The 17643-nt window shown below is 38.9% G+C and overlaps 6 protein-coding genes across 6 annotated transcripts; 4 read left to right on the top strand and 2 right to left on the bottom strand.

Annotated features, from left to right (window-relative positions):
* The first annotated feature begins 1277 nt into the window (after positions 1-1277).
* RHIMIDRAFT_266822 (uncharacterized protein) lies at positions 1278-3545 on the top strand. Its single transcript, XM_023611949.1, has 3 exons — positions 1278-1509; positions 1580-2009; positions 2057-3545. Exons 1-3 carry the CDS (start codon positions 1471-1473, stop codon positions 3229-3231), a joined length of 1644 nt encoding a protein of 547 aa, XP_023470507.1. The 5' UTR covers positions 1278-1470; the 3' UTR covers positions 3232-3545.
* A 51-nt stretch (positions 3546-3596) lies between these two features.
* RHIMIDRAFT_266818 (uncharacterized protein) lies at positions 3597-5827 on the top strand. The gene is made up of 4 exons (XM_023611948.1): positions 3597-3890; positions 3950-4421; positions 4470-4884; positions 4950-5827. Exons 1-4 carry the CDS (start codon positions 3765-3767, stop codon positions 5680-5682), a joined length of 1746 nt encoding a protein of 581 aa, XP_023470506.1. The 5' UTR covers positions 3597-3764; the 3' UTR covers positions 5683-5827.
* RHIMIDRAFT_286244 (Metallo-dependent phosphatase) lies at positions 5771-7093 on the bottom strand (the record flags this gene model as incomplete). The annotated part of the gene is made up of 8 exons (XM_023613364.1): positions 5771-5821; positions 5880-6080; positions 6132-6199; positions 6245-6320; positions 6375-6661; positions 6718-6789; positions 6864-6882; positions 6956-7093. The coding sequence occupies 8 exons, from the start codon at positions 7091-7093 to the stop codon at positions 5771-5773; spliced, it is 912 nt and encodes a 303-aa protein (XP_023470505.1).
* A 1640-nt stretch (positions 7094-8733) lies between these two features.
* RHIMIDRAFT_286243 (uncharacterized protein) lies at positions 8734-10717 on the bottom strand (the record flags this gene model as incomplete). The annotated part of the gene is made up of 5 exons (XM_023613363.1): positions 8734-9057; positions 9109-9582; positions 9657-10010; positions 10076-10448; positions 10500-10717. 5 exons carry the CDS (start codon positions 10715-10717, stop codon positions 8734-8736), a joined length of 1743 nt encoding a protein of 580 aa, XP_023470504.1.
* A 2097-nt stretch (positions 10718-12814) lies between these two features.
* RHIMIDRAFT_289523 (uncharacterized protein) lies at positions 12815-14245 on the top strand. The gene is made up of 7 exons (XM_023613650.1): positions 12815-12891; positions 12951-13015; positions 13086-13215; positions 13277-13428; positions 13483-13528; positions 13569-13793; positions 13851-14245. The coding sequence occupies exons 3-7, from the start codon at positions 13096-13098 to the stop codon at positions 14166-14168; spliced, it is 861 nt and encodes a 286-aa protein (XP_023470503.1). The 5' UTR covers positions 12815-12891; positions 12951-13015; positions 13086-13095; the 3' UTR covers positions 14169-14245.
* Positions 14246-15557: 1312 nt separating this feature from the next.
* On the top strand, positions 15558-17614 carry RHIMIDRAFT_198231 (P-loop containing nucleoside triphosphate hydrolase protein; the record flags this gene model as incomplete). The annotated part of the gene is made up of 2 exons (XM_023606265.1): positions 15558-16229; positions 16286-17614. The coding sequence occupies 2 exons, from the start codon at positions 15558-15560 to the stop codon at positions 17612-17614; spliced, it is 2001 nt and encodes a 666-aa protein (XP_023470502.1).
* Between the last annotated feature and the right edge of the window lie 29 nt (positions 17615-17643).

Below are 17643 nucleotides of genomic sequence, written 5' to 3'. Positions count from 1 at the left end.
ATGTCATTGTTGTTGAACCATTTGAGTGGCTATTTTTAACAAGTATTCTTTCATGATGCACAACACTTTAGTCAATTTGTTGTAATAAAAATAATTCAAGAAAAAAAAAGGGGGCGAAAGGAATGAGGAGAAAACGAGGGATTGGTTGTCTTGACTTATTGTTATTTTTTTAAACCTTTCTCTTTTCTTTGCTCTTTCTCCACACTTCTTTTCTTCTCCCCCTCATTTTTTTCTGCGTACGTCTGTGTGTGTATCTAAGTGTGAGTGATTCAACGTGGGTACTTGTCACTTTCATCAGCTCTTTTTTGCTCTCTCTCTCTGTGTGTGTGTATTATAATACTGTATTATACTATCATTTTGCCACTACTTATCACCCACTACTTAATTACCTTAAATATACATCTTCCATCAGGAGAAAAACAACAACCCTTTTATCACTGCCATCTTTCATTATATTCATCATCTGACTTTCAAGACAAAAACAGGGGATATAGTATTGAACAAAGACAATATCCACAGCCATTATGAAATCAGCAATACAATATATCATACATGATAAAGAATCAACTTGTTGTTGTTGCTGCTGTCATTGTTGTTTTCAAATCAGCAATAACAACATAATGCAGCCATCAATACCACCTTGGCAAACAATAATAGCGACACCAGTCCTTATTGAAACAACAGATTCATTTTGCTCATGTTGTAGTTGTTTATCATCCATATCAGAAGGTAGAGAACAACCCTCGGATGGACCCAGTTCAGAGCAACCTACAATGAGCCCTGACGAAGAAAAAATGACCAAAAAGAAGCTTCATGCAATCGACGAACTACTGCAGACTGAGCGGGATTATGTTCAAGACTTGAGCCACTTGGTAGAAGTAAGTATATACCCCCTTTTAATCTCCTCATATACCACTTTATCCCTCCTCCTTTCTATCTCCTCTATACATCATTTCTGCGCGCATGCATACGCAAGAGATTCCTCTTATAAGAGCTCTCAATTGGGCAGTAAATGTTTTTATTGCCCTCAAGCGTCTTTATTTGCTGTGACACTTTAGGAAATGATGGCTGTGTTACACGATTTGATTTTAATTAAATCTTGTCTAAAATAGGTCTGCTTACAAACCCTAAGCAAGCAACAATGGATAGATAATAATCATAAATCGATCATCATTAGAAACGCTAGTGACATCTTGTTATTTCATAAACAATTCATCGCCACATTTCACCCTGTGGCGCATCATTGGTCAATGATTGCCAAGGCCTTTCTTGATCAGGTAAAAAGATAAATGCAATGCAGCTGCATCCAAAAGAAACCGTAACACACAAGATTAGATATCCCATTTTTCACTCTACAAACAATATTGCGACTTACAAAATGAGGCCTGTCAACTCATTTCTTCCTATCGCAATCGACCCGAATGGAATCAGTTCTTGAAAGAGTGTTTGGATACACAGGACGAAGAAATAATGCAAAAACGGTTACATCTGGAAGACTATTTAATTAAAGTACTGTAACTTTAAAAAAAAAAAAAGCTGGTCTATAATCGAATTAACTTTAATATAAATCACAATTTAGCCTGTACAAAGAATATGTAGATATCAACTACTGATAAAAGAGATCATACGATATACATCACCCCAAACACCAGAGTATGATCTCTGGACAGCCGTATTGAGCGAAATGCAGGATATCGTGGCTGAGATTGATGACTTGAAGTTTCAGCGTGAAATGAAGGAACGTACAGATAAATTTATCGAACGTCTCGACGGTGACTGGAGGATCAACCGACGCCATGTCTCTCAGCTAGGAAACCTTTTGATTGCTGGTGCAATTGAGGTAACCTATTCTGCTCTTGGTCAAAGCGTCTCCAAACCTAGATACCTCGGTTGCTTTGTCTTTCCAACCTACATCATCATGGTTCGTCCCAAGAAAGTGACAAATTATGAACCCAAACATTGGTTCCCCCTGAAGATGGCCGAATTTGAAAATCTCGAAGATATTGAGGGTTTGTAGTGTATTCTTTATATATATATATACTCACTTTTTCTAAAGGTCAAAGAGAAAACTCTTTTATTGTACGATGCAAGAAGCATACATTTATATTTAGCGCAACCTGTTCACAAGAGAAACAGCTATGGGTCAAGAAAATTCAAGAAGCTATTGTCACCGCCAAGATGGACAGTACTACTGACAACGACTGGCTTGCACAAGAACAAATCGTTCCTTCCCTCCCAGGACTGACGACCAAGAAACAAAGCATACGTGCCTCTCGCTCATTTACAAATGTACTGGATATGGCGCTGATGAATGGAAGTGACAAACAAAAGTCCTTTGATCGACAGATCCTTCGACGGTCCATATCAACCAACGTCTGTCTCGAAGACTTGGAAACCCCGCCTTTTGAGGTACCTGCTCTTCCACACAATCGGAACCTGAACGTGTCACTCGTCAAGCGATATTCCGCTGATTATGTAATCAACCAAAAGAAACCGTTAGAACTCAAGCCGAGGAATAACTCAGAGACGTATGTCAAGCCGGATCCATTTGCCAGTAATGGTATGCCAAGAAGACGACCTAGTTCACTTGATCTATTATCAGATACGAGCAATATGATTGGTAAAATGTCGTTTCAGTTTAAAAACAACCACCAGAACGCCTTACGTATCAATGTGGACCATAAACTTCGTGATGTTTGTACTCAAGAGTATTTGTCTTCCAGAGCCTGGCATGTTCGAGACAATTACGGATCCGAGCCTCTGCCTCCAGTGAATACAGCAGCTGATCCTCTCAAAAAGAAAAAATCATCTTCTCTGCTTAGATCGTCTGTATCGAGCTTATCGATCATCATTCCCAAACGAGCATCCGAGCCTGCACCCTTGAGATCCGCTACCTCTGTTGTCGCCCAGTCATCTGATTGTGATATCAAGTCAACAGATGAAAGCGCCTGTTCAAGTCTCATGGATAGACCTGACTCGCCAAGGACGAATAACAGAATGTCATATGTCTCATCTTCAAGAAAGTCTTCGATACAGTCTCAACACCAAGATTCATTTGACTGTACATTGAATGATATAACAAACCCTATTTTTACCAAAAAGAAAAAGAGGCCACTAGCAGAGAGAGTGCTCAAGAGAATAACAAGTATCAGGCAGATAAAATCGCATACTGCAGAATGGAATATGTCAGGAGACACATTAAAAAGTGGTATATCGGAGGAGGTAAATTAACTTTTTTGTGAATTCAATTCATGGACGTACAGAATAACCCCCCTCTTTTTTTCCCTCCCTAGACTAAAACATATCCACCAGAGCACGAGTCAGCTGTCTCGTTAAAGAGTGTTGATCAGCAACAGACGGAGGAGACAGATTCTGTAATGACTGCATTTGCTTATGCTTCTACACCCGCAAAGAAAAAGACAAGCTGGAAAACTCGGTTGAGACAGTCAAGACTTTTTTTCATACAAGATGTGTAAAAATACGCATTCATTTCAAATGCGCGTGTGTGTTGCCACGTTCAGCCCTTTTTTTTTTTTTCTTTACCTGTATTAAAAGATAAACATGTTATTATTAGCTTATACCTCTCATCTCCTTTTGTTAAATCCAAACTTGGAATTTGATCATATTTAAGCTTTTCTTTCTGTGAGTGGCTGCGTTGGATAACTGGGGGGAAGGGAGAGAAGAGGCGACAACGACGCGCGCGGGATCTTTTTTTTTATTTTTCTTTTTTCTCTCTCTCTTTTCTTTGTTCTTTTTTCTGCATAATGTTCCGCCATGTGTCAAAGATAGCACTCAAGTATACAACTTCCATATTCTCTCAACCACAAGAACAGCAACAAACTATGTCAGATATGAACAGTATTGAACTAATCGAGCTCAAGAGGGGACTTGTAAGCCTTTTTTATTTTACAAAATATCTTCCCTCACTATTTGTTTATCCAAACCATAGGATGCAATTTTTAATGATCAACTTGAAGAAGCAGAACGTATCTTTTTGACAAACAAGGATCATCAACCTTTTCATGCATTTGGATATGCCCTTTTGATGTACGTCAAGGCGATTCTTTCCATGGAATCCGATCAAATTGATGAAGCCATTCGGTCTATTGAAATCGCAACCAAACTACTATTGTCACCCACACATAGCTCTATCCATTTCGAACTACTGACGGCACATTGCATCCTGTTATCCTCATCACTTCAGTTTCTAAAGGATAGTTGGATAGATAATCTCAAGGCAGCTTATGAGATCAGAAAGGCCTATAAGCTATACGAACACCTATTTGAAATCATCCTGGGCGTTCCTGTCTCCGCCTATAATAATTGCATGAACGGTGATGCAAGTGTCAATGTGCTTGAAAATGGAATCTATTTTGGTATCGGTATCTTTTGCTTGATCTTTTCACTTTTACCGTCCAAGGGTAATTCATAATACAATCCATCAATAAGCGTTTTAATATTTTTGCTAGTTGCCAAAGTGCTGAATAGCCTAGGCTTTCGTTTATCTAAATCACTTTCTATTCACTTGCTAAAGGAATCATGCGAGAGCAAGACAATGTATGCACCGTTGAGTTCGCTTGCGTTAGTCTACTACTATGTCAATGTATGCATGTACCTGCGTCCAGAAACAGGACAGCTGCTGACTGCTCAATATATAAGAGAGTCATTGGAAAGGTTAAAATCAATATACCCCAACAACCAGATGTGGAGCTTGCTTGAAGCAAAGCTCACAAAACAGCCTTCGAATCTACAAGACTGCCTACATTTACTAAACTCATCAAAGAAAACGCTGCAACGTACAGATCAAGACGAAGGGGGCCCGATAATTCTATCTCTAGCAGACTATAGCCTATTTCGTCTGTTTGCTCTCTCTGAAGTAGGATGGTAAGGAAAACATTTGACTATGGTCCGTGGTATCTTGATTGTTTTTTTTACAAGTTTTTCAACAGGATCCATATTTTCTCTGGTGACTATAACCGTGCAACCGAATCGTTTTTCTGCTTAGAAAGTATGTCAAACTGGTCGCATCTCTTTTACCACTTTGTAGCAACCTGCTGTATGATCGCTGATGGTTTATATGATAAGGCAGCCCGTGAAGTACAACAGTTGGTGCACATGTTTGAGATCAAAAAGAAGCATGATAGCCACAGTAGGTTTTCTGCAGGAGAATTTTATGCGGAGGCAAAGATTAGTCAATGGAACAAATATTCCAAGACATATGATATGTTCTTGAGATCTGTATTGGATGAACTCATTATTAACCCTTTGTGGGAGCTTGTCTATTTGTGGAATGGTGTATTCTATTGGTCTGAACCCGTATTGAACAGTATCAAACAGCAATTGATATGTACCCTACAAAGTCACGATGAGTACAAGCGACCGTTCGCGCTCTTGCTCATGGGCGTCATCCACAGAGACCGGCTCAAGGATGCGCAGCAAGCCCATAGCTACTTTAACCGTGTTATCAATGAGTTTAGAAATGATTGGACTGTTCCTTATGCTATGTATGAAATTGCCTTTACATACAGTGTATCTCCAATTGAACAACAAGATAAAAAGGCGCTGGTCATGGATTGGATAAAGCGTGCTGAAAATTATTATGTGCAGACTAAATATGATCCAGAGTGGAGATTGTGTATGAAAGTGAAATGTCAGCTTTTACTTGAATTGTTTGAAGAATGAAGACACACAGATTGTTGTATATGTTACATTGCAGACATCCTTTTATATGATTGTATACACAAGTATTGAATGTATAATATGAAAATAATTAAAGAAAGTAGTCCGGTAAGGCACTCTTGTTTGGTGTATTTCTCGCTGCCTCCTGCTATACGACATAATAAATACATAGAAATCAAAGTATCGTATTTTCTATATACCTGAGGTGCAGCATCAAACATTTTATATTCCGTATTCAAGTGCTCATCTAATTTGAGTATCGCTGCCACATTTCCACATCGATAACAGTAGTTGGGTGCTGACCAAACAGTGACTATTTTATGGTCAAACATGGGCTTATATCCTTCCATGACCAATTGGTGCGCGCGTGCAATAAAGTTTAATCCATTTGTACGTAAAAACTATGACATGTAAGTATACGTAATTCATAATATAAATATACACGTTCTTACTGCTTCTACTACGTCTCCTCCAAATAAATAACCTGCACCTCTTGGGCTATAACCCCAACCTTCGATTTCTACAAACAAGGGTTACTTATATCCAAATGAAGTTATATTCATACCTTCTGGATCTGACCAAAGCAAATCACACATTGCTCCGTCATGAGGTACTTCTTGTTTTCTATCAATTGTTCGTATCTATCATAAAAAAAGTTGAAATGACACTCGCTTTTTTTTTGTCTTCTTCTTTACTTGATCCAATGTATTTATGCTTGGAGAAAGCCCACCATGCACACATAGCACCTTATCATCAATAATAGCACTCAGTGTCAAAAAATCAAAAATGTCACAACAGTATCGCCAAACGGTAGCTGAGCCATATTTACGAATACATTCATCATAAAATCCATATACTTGTGTGATCTGTCTACTCTCATGGTTTCCTCTAATCAATGTAATCCTATCAGGGTATCGAACTTTCAAAGCAAGTAGCAACAAAAATGTTTCAACAGAATAGTATCCACGATCGACAAAATCACCTAATTACTCTTTGTAAGAAAAACATGATTCATCATCATTGCAAATTGATATATACCCATAAATAAGTAATTTGTCTCTGGACATTCTCCACCGACACGGAATAGCTCTTTCAAGTCATGAAATTGGCCTACGATGAGTCATTCGTTATATATTGATACATATAACTTGATATATATATATATATATATATATATATATTACCATGAATGTCGCCACAAATCTAATTAAAGAGAGAGAGTTAATGAACTTGCATATAACGAACCGCTTTTATATATATATATATATATATTTACAGTAACAGGCGAATCTACTTTTTGTACATTGCTCTCTTCGATCAAAATCTCTGTTGCCTTTTCACATAATTCCTTTACTTCCTTTTCTGAAATTATTTCTCCTCTTCTCAACTGCTCGAGTTGTCTTTTCGAATTCATCAGATCGCTTTGTATAAATGATGATAAACAACGCACTACCTGTCAAGATCGTTCATTCTATGCTTATCTTTTTTTATGTGTGAGAGAGAGAAAAATAATAAAAAAGACGAATGCGGTGATTAAAAAGACTAGGAGATCTGTCTCCCTCCCCCTTAAACGAACATTACCCATTGATTTACTTAACATTGAGCGTACTTATCTACAAATCATGAGGGTACTTGATCTCGCAAAGTTTGATTCCCTTTGCCAAACAGAGAGCGCTTTCTTTCCATAATATTACTAGTGTCGATATACTCCTGGATTATGTGGGCTTTATGTCTGATGAGCTTCGCTCAATAAAAATTGTGGGTTATGCAGAACGCGGCACTGCAGGTTTGATATATGCATGCTCCCAATGTTGAGAGTCTTTATTATAATCCTGGTCGATTTGTAATTCGAAGTCTTGGACGGAAGGAAGAGGCAAAAAGGGATTGATCACATTTGGGGATGGGACACCGTTTATGGTGCGCATTTTACTGACAGCCGTACACTTTTTGATACAGTGCATCAACGGAGTCCTTGCTTCTTCAAACAAGATAGCTCTTCCTACTTTATTGATCTCATCTTTGCGTTGTGTGTGTGAATGTAAATATCCAATTACTGCAGCAGAAGTGTTCATACGCTGTTCAATCTTGTTGAAGAATTTGGCCACGAAGAGTGTAAGAGGCATAAAGATATTTCCCTCATCTCTCGTGCATTGTGTTTGTTCAAAACGATTTCTCTGCAAACATATTTTACATAAACCAGTGATATATTTTATTAAACTTCCTATTAAGCGTTATAATAAAAACCCGCTGGGATGAGATCAAAAAGAGACTAAGCACCTCCTCTAGGTTTGAGTAAAAAAAAAAAAAGTTAAAGGAAATGTTATAAACAGCTGACGAACCATTGAGGTAAGTGGTTTCATGAGGAAAGTAGCCGTGCTGTTGAAGTTGGTCTGACTTCAAGAGGATGGAGAGCAAATGATCGGTCAGTAAAGCCGTCAAGAGTCAGCGTCACGGAAACTCAAGCTTATAAGAAGCTTATGAAGAAGGACAGGGTATTGTAAAGGTCTACCTTCAAGCGGTTCAACCAAAGGGAACCAGTGCGACTATGCTCTGGGTTGTGGGTATTCATAAATGTTGATCAATGCCATACCGTCGAAAGTCGTTCATTAACCCAATTCTAACACTCTATAAATAGTCAAGTACTTCTCAAAGTTATGCGGCTAGAACAACCGATCGATCTGATGGCCTAATCATTACGGGCGGGGGGTATTTAGGTCCATGAGCGCTGTGAAAAGGGCAACAATGTATACCCAAACTGCTGTAGTTGGCCGTGCATTAGTTGGCTGACAGGTAGATAGCACTGGTTGACAACAGTATTTAGAATGTCGGTTCCAAAAGACACGAGTAGCGGCTTGAGAGAGAGAGCAGCCTTGATATTAGTGTAAATTCAAGTCAGGCACTTGGTCGTCCTTGTTTGTAAAATATCCTGCGTTATCCCCACAATGAAAAAGTATCAAAAGAATTAAGGACTTTTTTTGATTTTTTTCATTTTCATTTGTTGCGAATATTATTAACTTTTTGTGTAAATACTATAAATATAATACATGTGTGACTTTAATTAAGCATGCCTGCAACAGAGGCAGACAGCCAAGTACTTATTGATCCACAAATCAAGGCAGAAATAGCCAGTCTCGAGATATCGCCTGATCTAGTTGGAGCCAATGTGCTCAGCACACCCACTTGCATACCGACAGATCCAAAATTGGCAAAACCACAGAGAGCATAGGTTGCCACAAGCTGAGAACGAACTGAGAGAAGACCCTTGTAGGTGGTGATCATTTCTTTGTAAGCGACAAATTCATTAGCCCAAATCTTGATGGCCATCAATCGACCGACAGTAACGAGATCTTTATCATCAGCACCAATTAACCAAGCAATCTAATGAAATAATGAATATCATGTATCACACACTAATGAATAAAATCTTACAGGAACAAAGACATAACCAGTAATCAATTGTAAGGTCAGATTTTCGATCGTGAGAAAATTACCCAACCAGGTCAAGAAACCGTTAAAAGCATAAAGAAGGGCAAGAAGCGAAATCAAATTGGCCATGATCAAAAAGACAATCTCAATACCAACCTTGGCACCTTTACCAGCTGCGTGAAGGATGTTGGTGGTTTCGCCACCAGCGGAATAAGTAGGTATGACTTTCATGTGCTTGGCAATAGATTCTTCGGTTTCGGGGTACCTGAGCTTTGAGACCGCGATAGAACAGGGAATAGACATGATACAGGAAGTCAATAGAGCTTCGCCAGATACACCCATAGCCATATAACCATACAAGACGGAGCCGGAGATGGTGGCAAAACCACAGGTAAGGACCATGTGAATTTCAGATTTGGTCAAATCCTTGATCAGGGGTTCAATGAGCAAAGCGTTTTCACAAGAACCAAGGAAAGGCTGTTCCAAAAAAATTTTTTTTTTTTGTTAGCGGACAATCGTGAACACGGATAGGTTTCACTTCAATGACTTACAGCGGCAATAGTAACAATGGATTCGGCTCCTGAGACGTCTAAAAGAGTAACAAAGATGACGGATAATTTCTTGATGATCCATTGAACAGCGCCTACATAGTAGAGCATTTGCACGGTGGAGGCAAAGAAAATAATGGCAGGAAAGACAGTAAGAGCAAAGACACCTGAATTTGCGGCTGTGTCACCAAACACAAAATCAGAACCAAACCAAGAGTAGTGCAGGTAACTCTCGGCAAAGGTTGACAACCATTGGAAAATGTCATGGCCTACGCTACATCTAAACACGAACAAGGCCAACACAAATTGCATAAAGATTGCAGTCGTGATTGTGTTCCATTGAACGGCCTTACGATGCTAAATAAGGGTATATAAAAATCAAAAGCGTATTCCCTACGGCCCTTTTTCTTTTGATAGTTTACCGCGGAAGTAATGTAAGTTCCAAATATGAACACAAAGAAACCAACAAGAGCAATTAATCTTCTCAATCTTGGTGATTCTTCTTTTTCTGGGAAGGAAAATACAGTGATGACGATGACAACGGTGACGATAATTGCCCAAGCAATAGTACGAACGCGGTGACTGAATCGTTTACATATAACATCGGATATGGAGCCGACGACAAAGTTCCATGGATTGGTGATGATGGTGGTAGGGACGTAGCAAAAGAATAAGAATAATGTGATATATAAATAAATAAGACCGAGGACCAATAATTCTTGATTGTATCCTTTAGGAATCTGTAATGCGTAGGCAGCGCATAAGAAACCAGTTAAAATGAGCCAGCATGCAATGCTGCATCATCATTGTTAGTTCATATCAATTAAAGAACAAATATGAACCTACTGAATATATTTTCTAAATCTTGAATAAAAGGTTGGTTTTGTCTCTTCAGCGGAAGAAGTTTCGTATTCTGCTTGTTCGACTACATTCATCTTTTCAAACACATAATTGGCTTGATCTGCCTTTTCATTATGGTATTCTGGAGTTGTAGAAGGGAAAGGGGGAGTAATATCATCATTACTACTACTACTACTACTACTCGTCGTTTTATGTGCGTCCATGATACAGAGGGAATCGGAAAGAAAAAGGGATAAATCAAACACTGCATTAAATATTAAGGGCCTCTACTGTCCTAACAAATGAAAATTTTTTTATTGGAGAGTGAACCTATTAAAAGTTAAACTTTCTATTAAAAAAAAAATTTTTTTTCCAAACTAATCCATAGTTACTTAATTCATTGCCATGTTACGAAACGTCGTACATTCAATATAAATCGGGATAAGATAGTAAAACAAAAGAAGACGATAGAGAAAAGGATAGTAGTCTGATATACTACTTTTGGAATCACATGGTACTACAGTCAAGAGTGATAACGGTCATTCTATAAGAACTGTTTATTGATAGGCTCCGTGTGGCTATATAGTTACCTTAATATATACCCTGATTCTCTTTGCATCAGGCAAGGTATCTTTTTCATTATAGCTTTCATATGACTTTATGCAGTAGCAATTCTTACGTAATTTTTCTCATGTAATCTGTCTTGCACATACCTGATGGTTTTTTTGTTTTGTTGTTTTACATGTTTTTTTCTAGAGAAGATACCTCTATGGGTAACATGATAAGTCCTATTCTTTGAATTGATACACCAAGCATATCTTTGGTCAGACGATCAAGACACTAACAGACTAGATAAAAATAAAAGACTAGTTTAACATTGACAAAAATGATAAATCGTTCTTTATTACGTCAAGGGAGCTCAGACTATTCTTCTTCTTCCAGTGACAAGAAAGTGAATAGCTGTTAATCAAAAGGGTTCCTTAATATGCTTGTTGTAAAAGAATAATCAGTTCAAATAAGGGAACTCGGTTTGTCCGGGGCCGAAAGTATTACTCAAATAAGCCAATAGCTCCTTTTTTATAATAGTTTGCCAGTGTCAAGTGTAAAGACAACAAATAAAAGACCTGTTGGATTCAGGTTGAATAATGCCTTTTTGGGTGAATTTTTATAATTCTTTTCAAAAATACATTGGTGCTCTCAAAATATAATCGCTCGGCTTCATTTTAATAAACATTCATTAATATCTTTGTAAATGTAATGAGCCAAAAGTTCACAGCTGGTTGAAAACTTTGAGAACCACGCATGACATCACAATACCACGATCATTGACATGAAAGGGTAGCAGGCAGGCATTCATCTTTGATTCGCGAAATACCCACTCGGTATATTTTCATCGGGGAGAACATCACAGAAAATCCATGGACCTGTATGGTCAACATAGCATTCAGCTAGTGTTTGTCTATTATTTCTTTACAAGTAGATCATGGCAGAGATTGTACTTCTCAGGCGTACATTAAGAAATCTTTCTTTTTCAAACCCTAAGCTGCGTCCAAACGCCAACTGATTCAGCTTGGTAATAGTAGCGTCAGGTCTTTTCTTTTGATTACTGTTGGTTTCAATATTTGACCACAGTTGTGATATTGTCGAATAAAATAATTTATCGCGGAAATTGAATAGGGTAGAAGACAGTGTTAGCCTGACAGAGAAACGGCTCTAGGCGCGTTCTATAGGCGCTTTCGTCGTGTATTCGTTTGATTGCTTGTGGCGCTCGTGAGTCATGAAGTGTTTGATATAAGTCATTATAATACTCTATATTTTATAGTAGAGTACATATTCTATTTTACATTTCTCTATCGCATCTGCCGAGAATAAGAGTATGACAACATTAATATAAATGGCAGTCATGGATTCTCTACCCCTAAAAAACACACACACGTGTCGTTTTAATAATATTCAGCTCTTCTTAATAAAGAATCTATTTTGCAAGTCATCGACTTAATAACCTTTTTACAATCACAAAGCTGAATACAGCAGCCATGGGTACTATTACTAGGGAACATACTATATGTGTTTTCTATCACCAGCCTTACAACAAGAGTCAAGCCATTGAATTACTCAAGGCAATCGAAAACGTGGACGTTGAAGATTGCTACAAAGATGCTCATTACAAGCCGTTTCTTTTATATACGAATAGTATATATACAGATTCGTATAATATTCGTACATATCGAAAGGCAGATGAGCCTTCTGATACCAACAATGAAATTCAAGACAAAAAAACAACTAGTATCTTGTTCACAGAGAAAATACGCACTTTGCATCTAATAGACACACCTCTTTGGCTCTTATTTTCTAAAGTCAAACCTTTTATTTTAAACCTATACGTCAAACGCCTCAAGTAAGTAAAGGCTTATTTAAACGATTGGATACATCTTTATCAAACAATATATTTTGTAGGTTCACTTCTATCACTCTTCTAGTTCTTCAATCTTTTATAAATATATATACTCATTTAACTAGAAGTAAGTAAAATTCTTTTTAAACTATTAGAGATAGTCTTTAACTAACTATATATATATATATATTCAATAGGTATCCCACCATGGATGAAGGCTCCACTCTAAGCTCCTCTAGTTCATCGGCTATGAATACTTATATTTCCCTTCGTACCCGGCCGAGCTCACGCGCAAAGCATTATTCGCCATCGTACCGTAATCGACCAGTACTTGGGTGACTACCTTACAATCATCAACTACCAAAGGCCCAGCTTCGTATTTGCTTAGCAATCTGCTATAATCGAAGGCACCGGCATCTGCACACCTTACGCCAACAACGTTCACCTTAGATCCGGTCAGTGCCTTCGACAGGCCGTCAAAGCTTTACTTCGTATACGGCAGCGGACAACAGATTTGAGACGAGATCTGTCTGACTCAAGGTATGAATGATGACAAAATCAAGCACTGCATCCGTCAAGACATCATTCTACCAGCGTAGACATCCATGCAGGAGATTATTATAGCACATGTCATATATGGGTGTATGATATGAATGTGCTTACGCTTGTTATTTCAATAGGACTTTTGCATAGAAAATCGCTATGAAGACGGCTGTATTGTAACTGAAGCGAAATTATTGCGTTTTCTTGATGAAGTCGTTGTGCCCAGAGGCAATTTAAAAAAGGGTCGAAAGGATGATGGTTCTGTACATGAACTTAAAATGGAAACTATTCAACAATACATCAAGGCGGTAGTTAACCTTCATGCAATTCAATTTTTCAGAAATACATCCAGGGAAGCTAGTGTCCGTGGTGTTGCTCTGCGTGCATGATTGAAGAACAGACGACACAGTGAACGTCAGCGAAAACGTGAAAGCTGCGAGGATCGCGCTCGTCACACTGCACAGGACGGTTACACCCCTGAAGAACTTGTCAAGTTATCAATGTTCTATTTCAAAGAAGGAAAGGAGAAGTCACTCAGGGATCGAATGCTCTTTCTGATGCAGCATATGATGCTGTTACGTGGTGAGAGCACTAGAGATATGAAACTATGCGACCTCTTCCCTTTAGAATTCAAGGATGAAAGATTCTCTGAATGCTTTGTACTGGCTCTACGTCTGGATCATGGAAAAACAGTCAGGGAGCGCATCCAGTATGCTGGTACCATCCGACATGTGTAGAAACAAACTAAAATCTCTTCAATAAAAAAAAAACATTATTGTAGTTGTTATTGATGTTTGAAGGGCTCCTCTGCCATGGGATGCAGTTTTTTCACTTGCTTTTTTTTTTTTTTTTACTCATCATGACATTAAAAATAATCATTTCAGGCAACTTTAAAGTACTGTCAGTTTCAGCATGCCCACCGTAAAAGTACTTGGGATGGAAATAGGTAGTCGTAGCATGATTGGTTTTTGTAATATGGAACCATATCAAAATGACTTGTATAAAATTATTCAAGTAACTTTCTTTGAATACCCAACAAGGAAGAATTGTATCAAATCTAGAAAAATACAAAATGTGATCAGATTTGTCAGCTCTTCAGGTAAACATAAGCATTACATTGGCGGTGAACCAAATGCAAGTATTATCCATATTAGGGTTTATTGTTGAACTTAGTTGTGATATGGAAAGGCCTAGATTACAATGTTGAAAATATTAAATAATATTAAACGGGATAAAGTTAATGACGCTGAAGTCCTCAATAGAAGAACTGCTGGTGCGAGTGATATAACCTCCCGTCTAGTAGTCTGTGAACTAATATAGTGGTTGCTTAAATAAAACACCATATAAAAAACATCTTTATGTGTTGTGTATTTTATAATGGCTAAATTTCTAGTACAATTGATGGTGGAAGCACTGTATGTCGTCGATTACGTCTAAGATAAAGCAAAAATGAGACTTATAAATGTACATGTTTCATTGGAACTACTTTAATATTTGTATTGTTGACTAAATCATTTTATTAAACAGCTAAAAAGTTTACTGTACAGCAATTATAAGCCCAAGTATCCATAACAATCATCATCCCCACATTGTTTTATTTATGAAGAATAAACTAGAGACACACATAGTGTAGCCCAAATTATGATAAAGGAAGGAGGGGGGAGGGAACCCATGTGCTGTGACGCACATTGACATCCAATCGGGTTAGCTAACCAAAAAAAAAAATCTCTCTTCATTTTTTTTTATATTAGTCATTTTTTCCCTCTTTCTACAGATTGGCAACGCACTTCACCATGCCAGAGTCAGTATATGGAGTACCTTCGACCGCCATGCCGTCTTCTAGACGCCAATTCCGAAGAAATTCAGCACCTGGTATTGACGACTCCACATTTCGACCTTTCGCTTCTCCCATTCCTTCACCCACAACCTCTGCTGCCAAAAAGACTCACCAACACCGATTGAATGCAGCTCAGGAGCAAAGAACTTACCGAGATAGTTGTAACCGTTTACTTTCTCACATCACTTCTGTCGTCGGTATCTGTGACGACTTGAAGAAGGCCAACAAGGACAAATACCCCATGTTTTATCCAATGACCAGGCCCAGCAAGATCACTCGTTCACAAACCATGGATACCTCAGCTATTCTCGAAGCTGCTCGTCAGACAACCTTTCAAGGCGATAATTTGAATATCTTGAACTTGGATTTAAAGATGGGCCATGCCTCAGCCGACCTCAGTACGCTAGAGACCAAATCGATTGCTAACCTCTTGAACGACCGATTGGAAACCAGTATCCGTCACCTCGAAAAACTTCATAGCCGTGTGGCCGATACGTCGTCCAAGGTCCTGGTCACTGGTGATTTGAATTCAGGCAAATCGACCTTTGTCAATGCTCTTCTCAAGCGAGCCATCTTGCCTGCAGACCAACAACCTTGTACGAGCATCTTTTGTGAAGTATTGGATGCCATGTTGAACGACGGTGTGGAACAGGTCCATGCCATACCCTGCGTCGAAAAGTACAATCGTCTAGACCCTGACACTTATCATGTGATTGAAATGCGTCATTTATACAAAGTGATTACCGAAGATTTCGAACAATACAAAATGCTCAAAATCTATGCCAATGACGCTCGAGACAGTCAAGAGAGCTTACTTCACAACGGTGTCGTCGATATTGCATTAATTGACTCACCTGGCTTAAATACCGACTCTGTCAAAACCACGGCTGTCTTTGCTCGTCAAGAAGAGATTGACGTTGTCGTCTTTGTTGTCAGTGCTGAGAATCACTTTACTCTTTCTGTAAGTGTTTATATATACTTATAAGGAGGTTTTGCTTATGCTTTTTACATCTATAGGGCAAGGAATTTTTGTGGAACGCAGCCAACGAAAAGACTCACATATTCATTGTTGTCAACCGATTCGACTCCATCCGAGACAAGGACCGTTGTAAACGCTTAATTCTCGAACAAATTCGTCAACTGAGTCCTGCCACTTATGCAGACGCTGACGATCTTGTTCACTTTGTGAGCGCAGGCAACGTCGACCTTGAACTCGGTTCTCGTAAATTAGATGCTCCCGACTTTGCCCGTTTGGAACAGCGACTGCGGGCATTTGTGCTTGAGAACCGTACAAAATCAAAACTCTTGCCTGCCAAAAACTATCTCGTCAACCTGCTTTTGGATATTCAAGTGCTCTCAGAAGCCAACAAGAGCAAGTCTACAGATGATCATGCCAGAGCTACGAAGGAGCTTGAGCAAGACTTGCCTGCCTATGAACACCTGTTGCAAGTCAGAGACCGTGTGCTTCAGCAAGTCGAAAAAGTGGCTGAGGCTACTGTGTCCTCTATTCAGCGTCATGCTCAAAACAAATTGAATCAAACCGTCGAAAACATTGGTCATGCCATTCATACGATAGAATACCCAGGCGTCTTGCTTATCTGGCAGTATGCCCAAGATATTGCTGATTCCATGACCCAGAGACTGTTGAAGGAGATCAGACAAGAAGAATCCTTTGCACGACGAGAAACGGGCGCCTGCCTGGAACGTATTCACAGCATGGGCGCAGAACACTTGGGCGAATATCCTCTGGCAGCTGATGTCAACAAGTTGTGCGTCAAGCCCAAGGAACTTGTCATTACGGTGGAAGCTACAGATTTCTTTGACCTCATCTTGGACGATAAATTATCTAGTGCTGCCTTGTTGTCCGGCGCAGCTACAGTGGTCGGTGGCCGTATGCTCGGCTTCAAGGATGCTGTCTCCAGCATCTGCAGTGTGTCCAACATGGTCAACTCTCCCAACATGCGTCGCTGGATTGTCCCTGTGGTCGGTGTCGCCAGTGTCGGTTTCATTGTCTATGTCGTTAGTGATATGCGTCATGCTGTCGAACGTAAATTGGTCAAGAAATTCAAGAGTGCAGCTCGTGAGCTAGGATATATTGAAGCACAGAGCGCTCGTATTGGCCGTGAGTCCAGAAAGGTTTTACGTGTTGAAGGCTGGGAAATCCAAAATAGAATTCAAAGAGCAATTGAAGAAAAGGAACAAAAGAGACATGAGACTGAAGAATTCGCTCAGGCATCACGAGAGACTGCAGAGTTCTTTAGTTCTATCTTGGAAAAGTCCAGTTCATTATTAGAAAAGGTCAAGATGGTCGTTACTGATCCTAAGGAATCCTTTGCTCAAATCTAACAAAAAATATATATACACACATTATTTAT

Source organism: Rhizopus microsporus (genome assembly GCF_002708625.1).
Source record: "Rhizopus microsporus ATCC 52813 unplaced genomic scaffold scaffold_2, whole genome shotgun sequence".
In the NCBI taxonomy this organism is placed as follows: Eukaryota; Fungi; Mucoromycota; class Mucoromycetes; order Mucorales; family Rhizopodaceae; genus Rhizopus; species Rhizopus microsporus.
This window is presented reverse-complemented; position numbering and strand designations above follow the sequence as displayed.

Excerpts from the sequence above, each read along its gene's own strand:
- RHIMIDRAFT_266822 (XM_023611949.1), top strand. The coding sequence starts at position 1,471 with ATGCAAAAACGGTTACATCTGGAAGACTATTTAATTAAA. Across the intron at positions 1,510-1,579 it reads TGGAAGACTATTTAATTAAA|CCTGTACAAAGAATATGTAG; the intron begins GTACTGTAACTT and ends ATCACAATTTAG. Across the intron at positions 2,010-2,056 it reads AAATCTCGAAGATATTGAGG|GTCAAAGAGAAAACTCTTTT; the intron begins GTTTGTAGTGTA and ends CTTTTTCTAAAG.
- RHIMIDRAFT_266818 (XM_023611948.1), top strand. The coding sequence starts at position 3,765 with ATGTTCCGCCATGTGTCAAAGATAGCACTCAAGTATACAACTTCCATA. Across the intron at positions 3,891-3,949 it reads TCGAGCTCAAGAGGGGACTT|GATGCAATTTTTAATGATCA; the intron begins GTAAGCCTTTTT and ends TCCAAACCATAG. Across the intron at positions 4,422-4,469 it reads TTCACTTTTACCGTCCAAGG|TTGCCAAAGTGCTGAATAGC; the intron begins GTAATTCATAAT and ends TATTTTTGCTAG.
- RHIMIDRAFT_289523 (XM_023613650.1), top strand. The coding sequence starts at position 13,096 with ATGGATGAAGGCTCCACTCTAAGCTCCTCTAGTTCATCGGCTATGAAT. Across the intron at positions 13,216-13,276 it reads CATCGTACCGTAATCGACCA|CAATCTGCTATAATCGAAGG; the intron begins GTACTTGGGTGA and ends GTATTTGCTTAG. Across the intron at positions 13,794-13,850 it reads ATACATCCAGGGAAGCTAGT|CGAAAACGTGAAAGCTGCGA; the intron begins GTCCGTGGTGTT and ends AGTGAACGTCAG.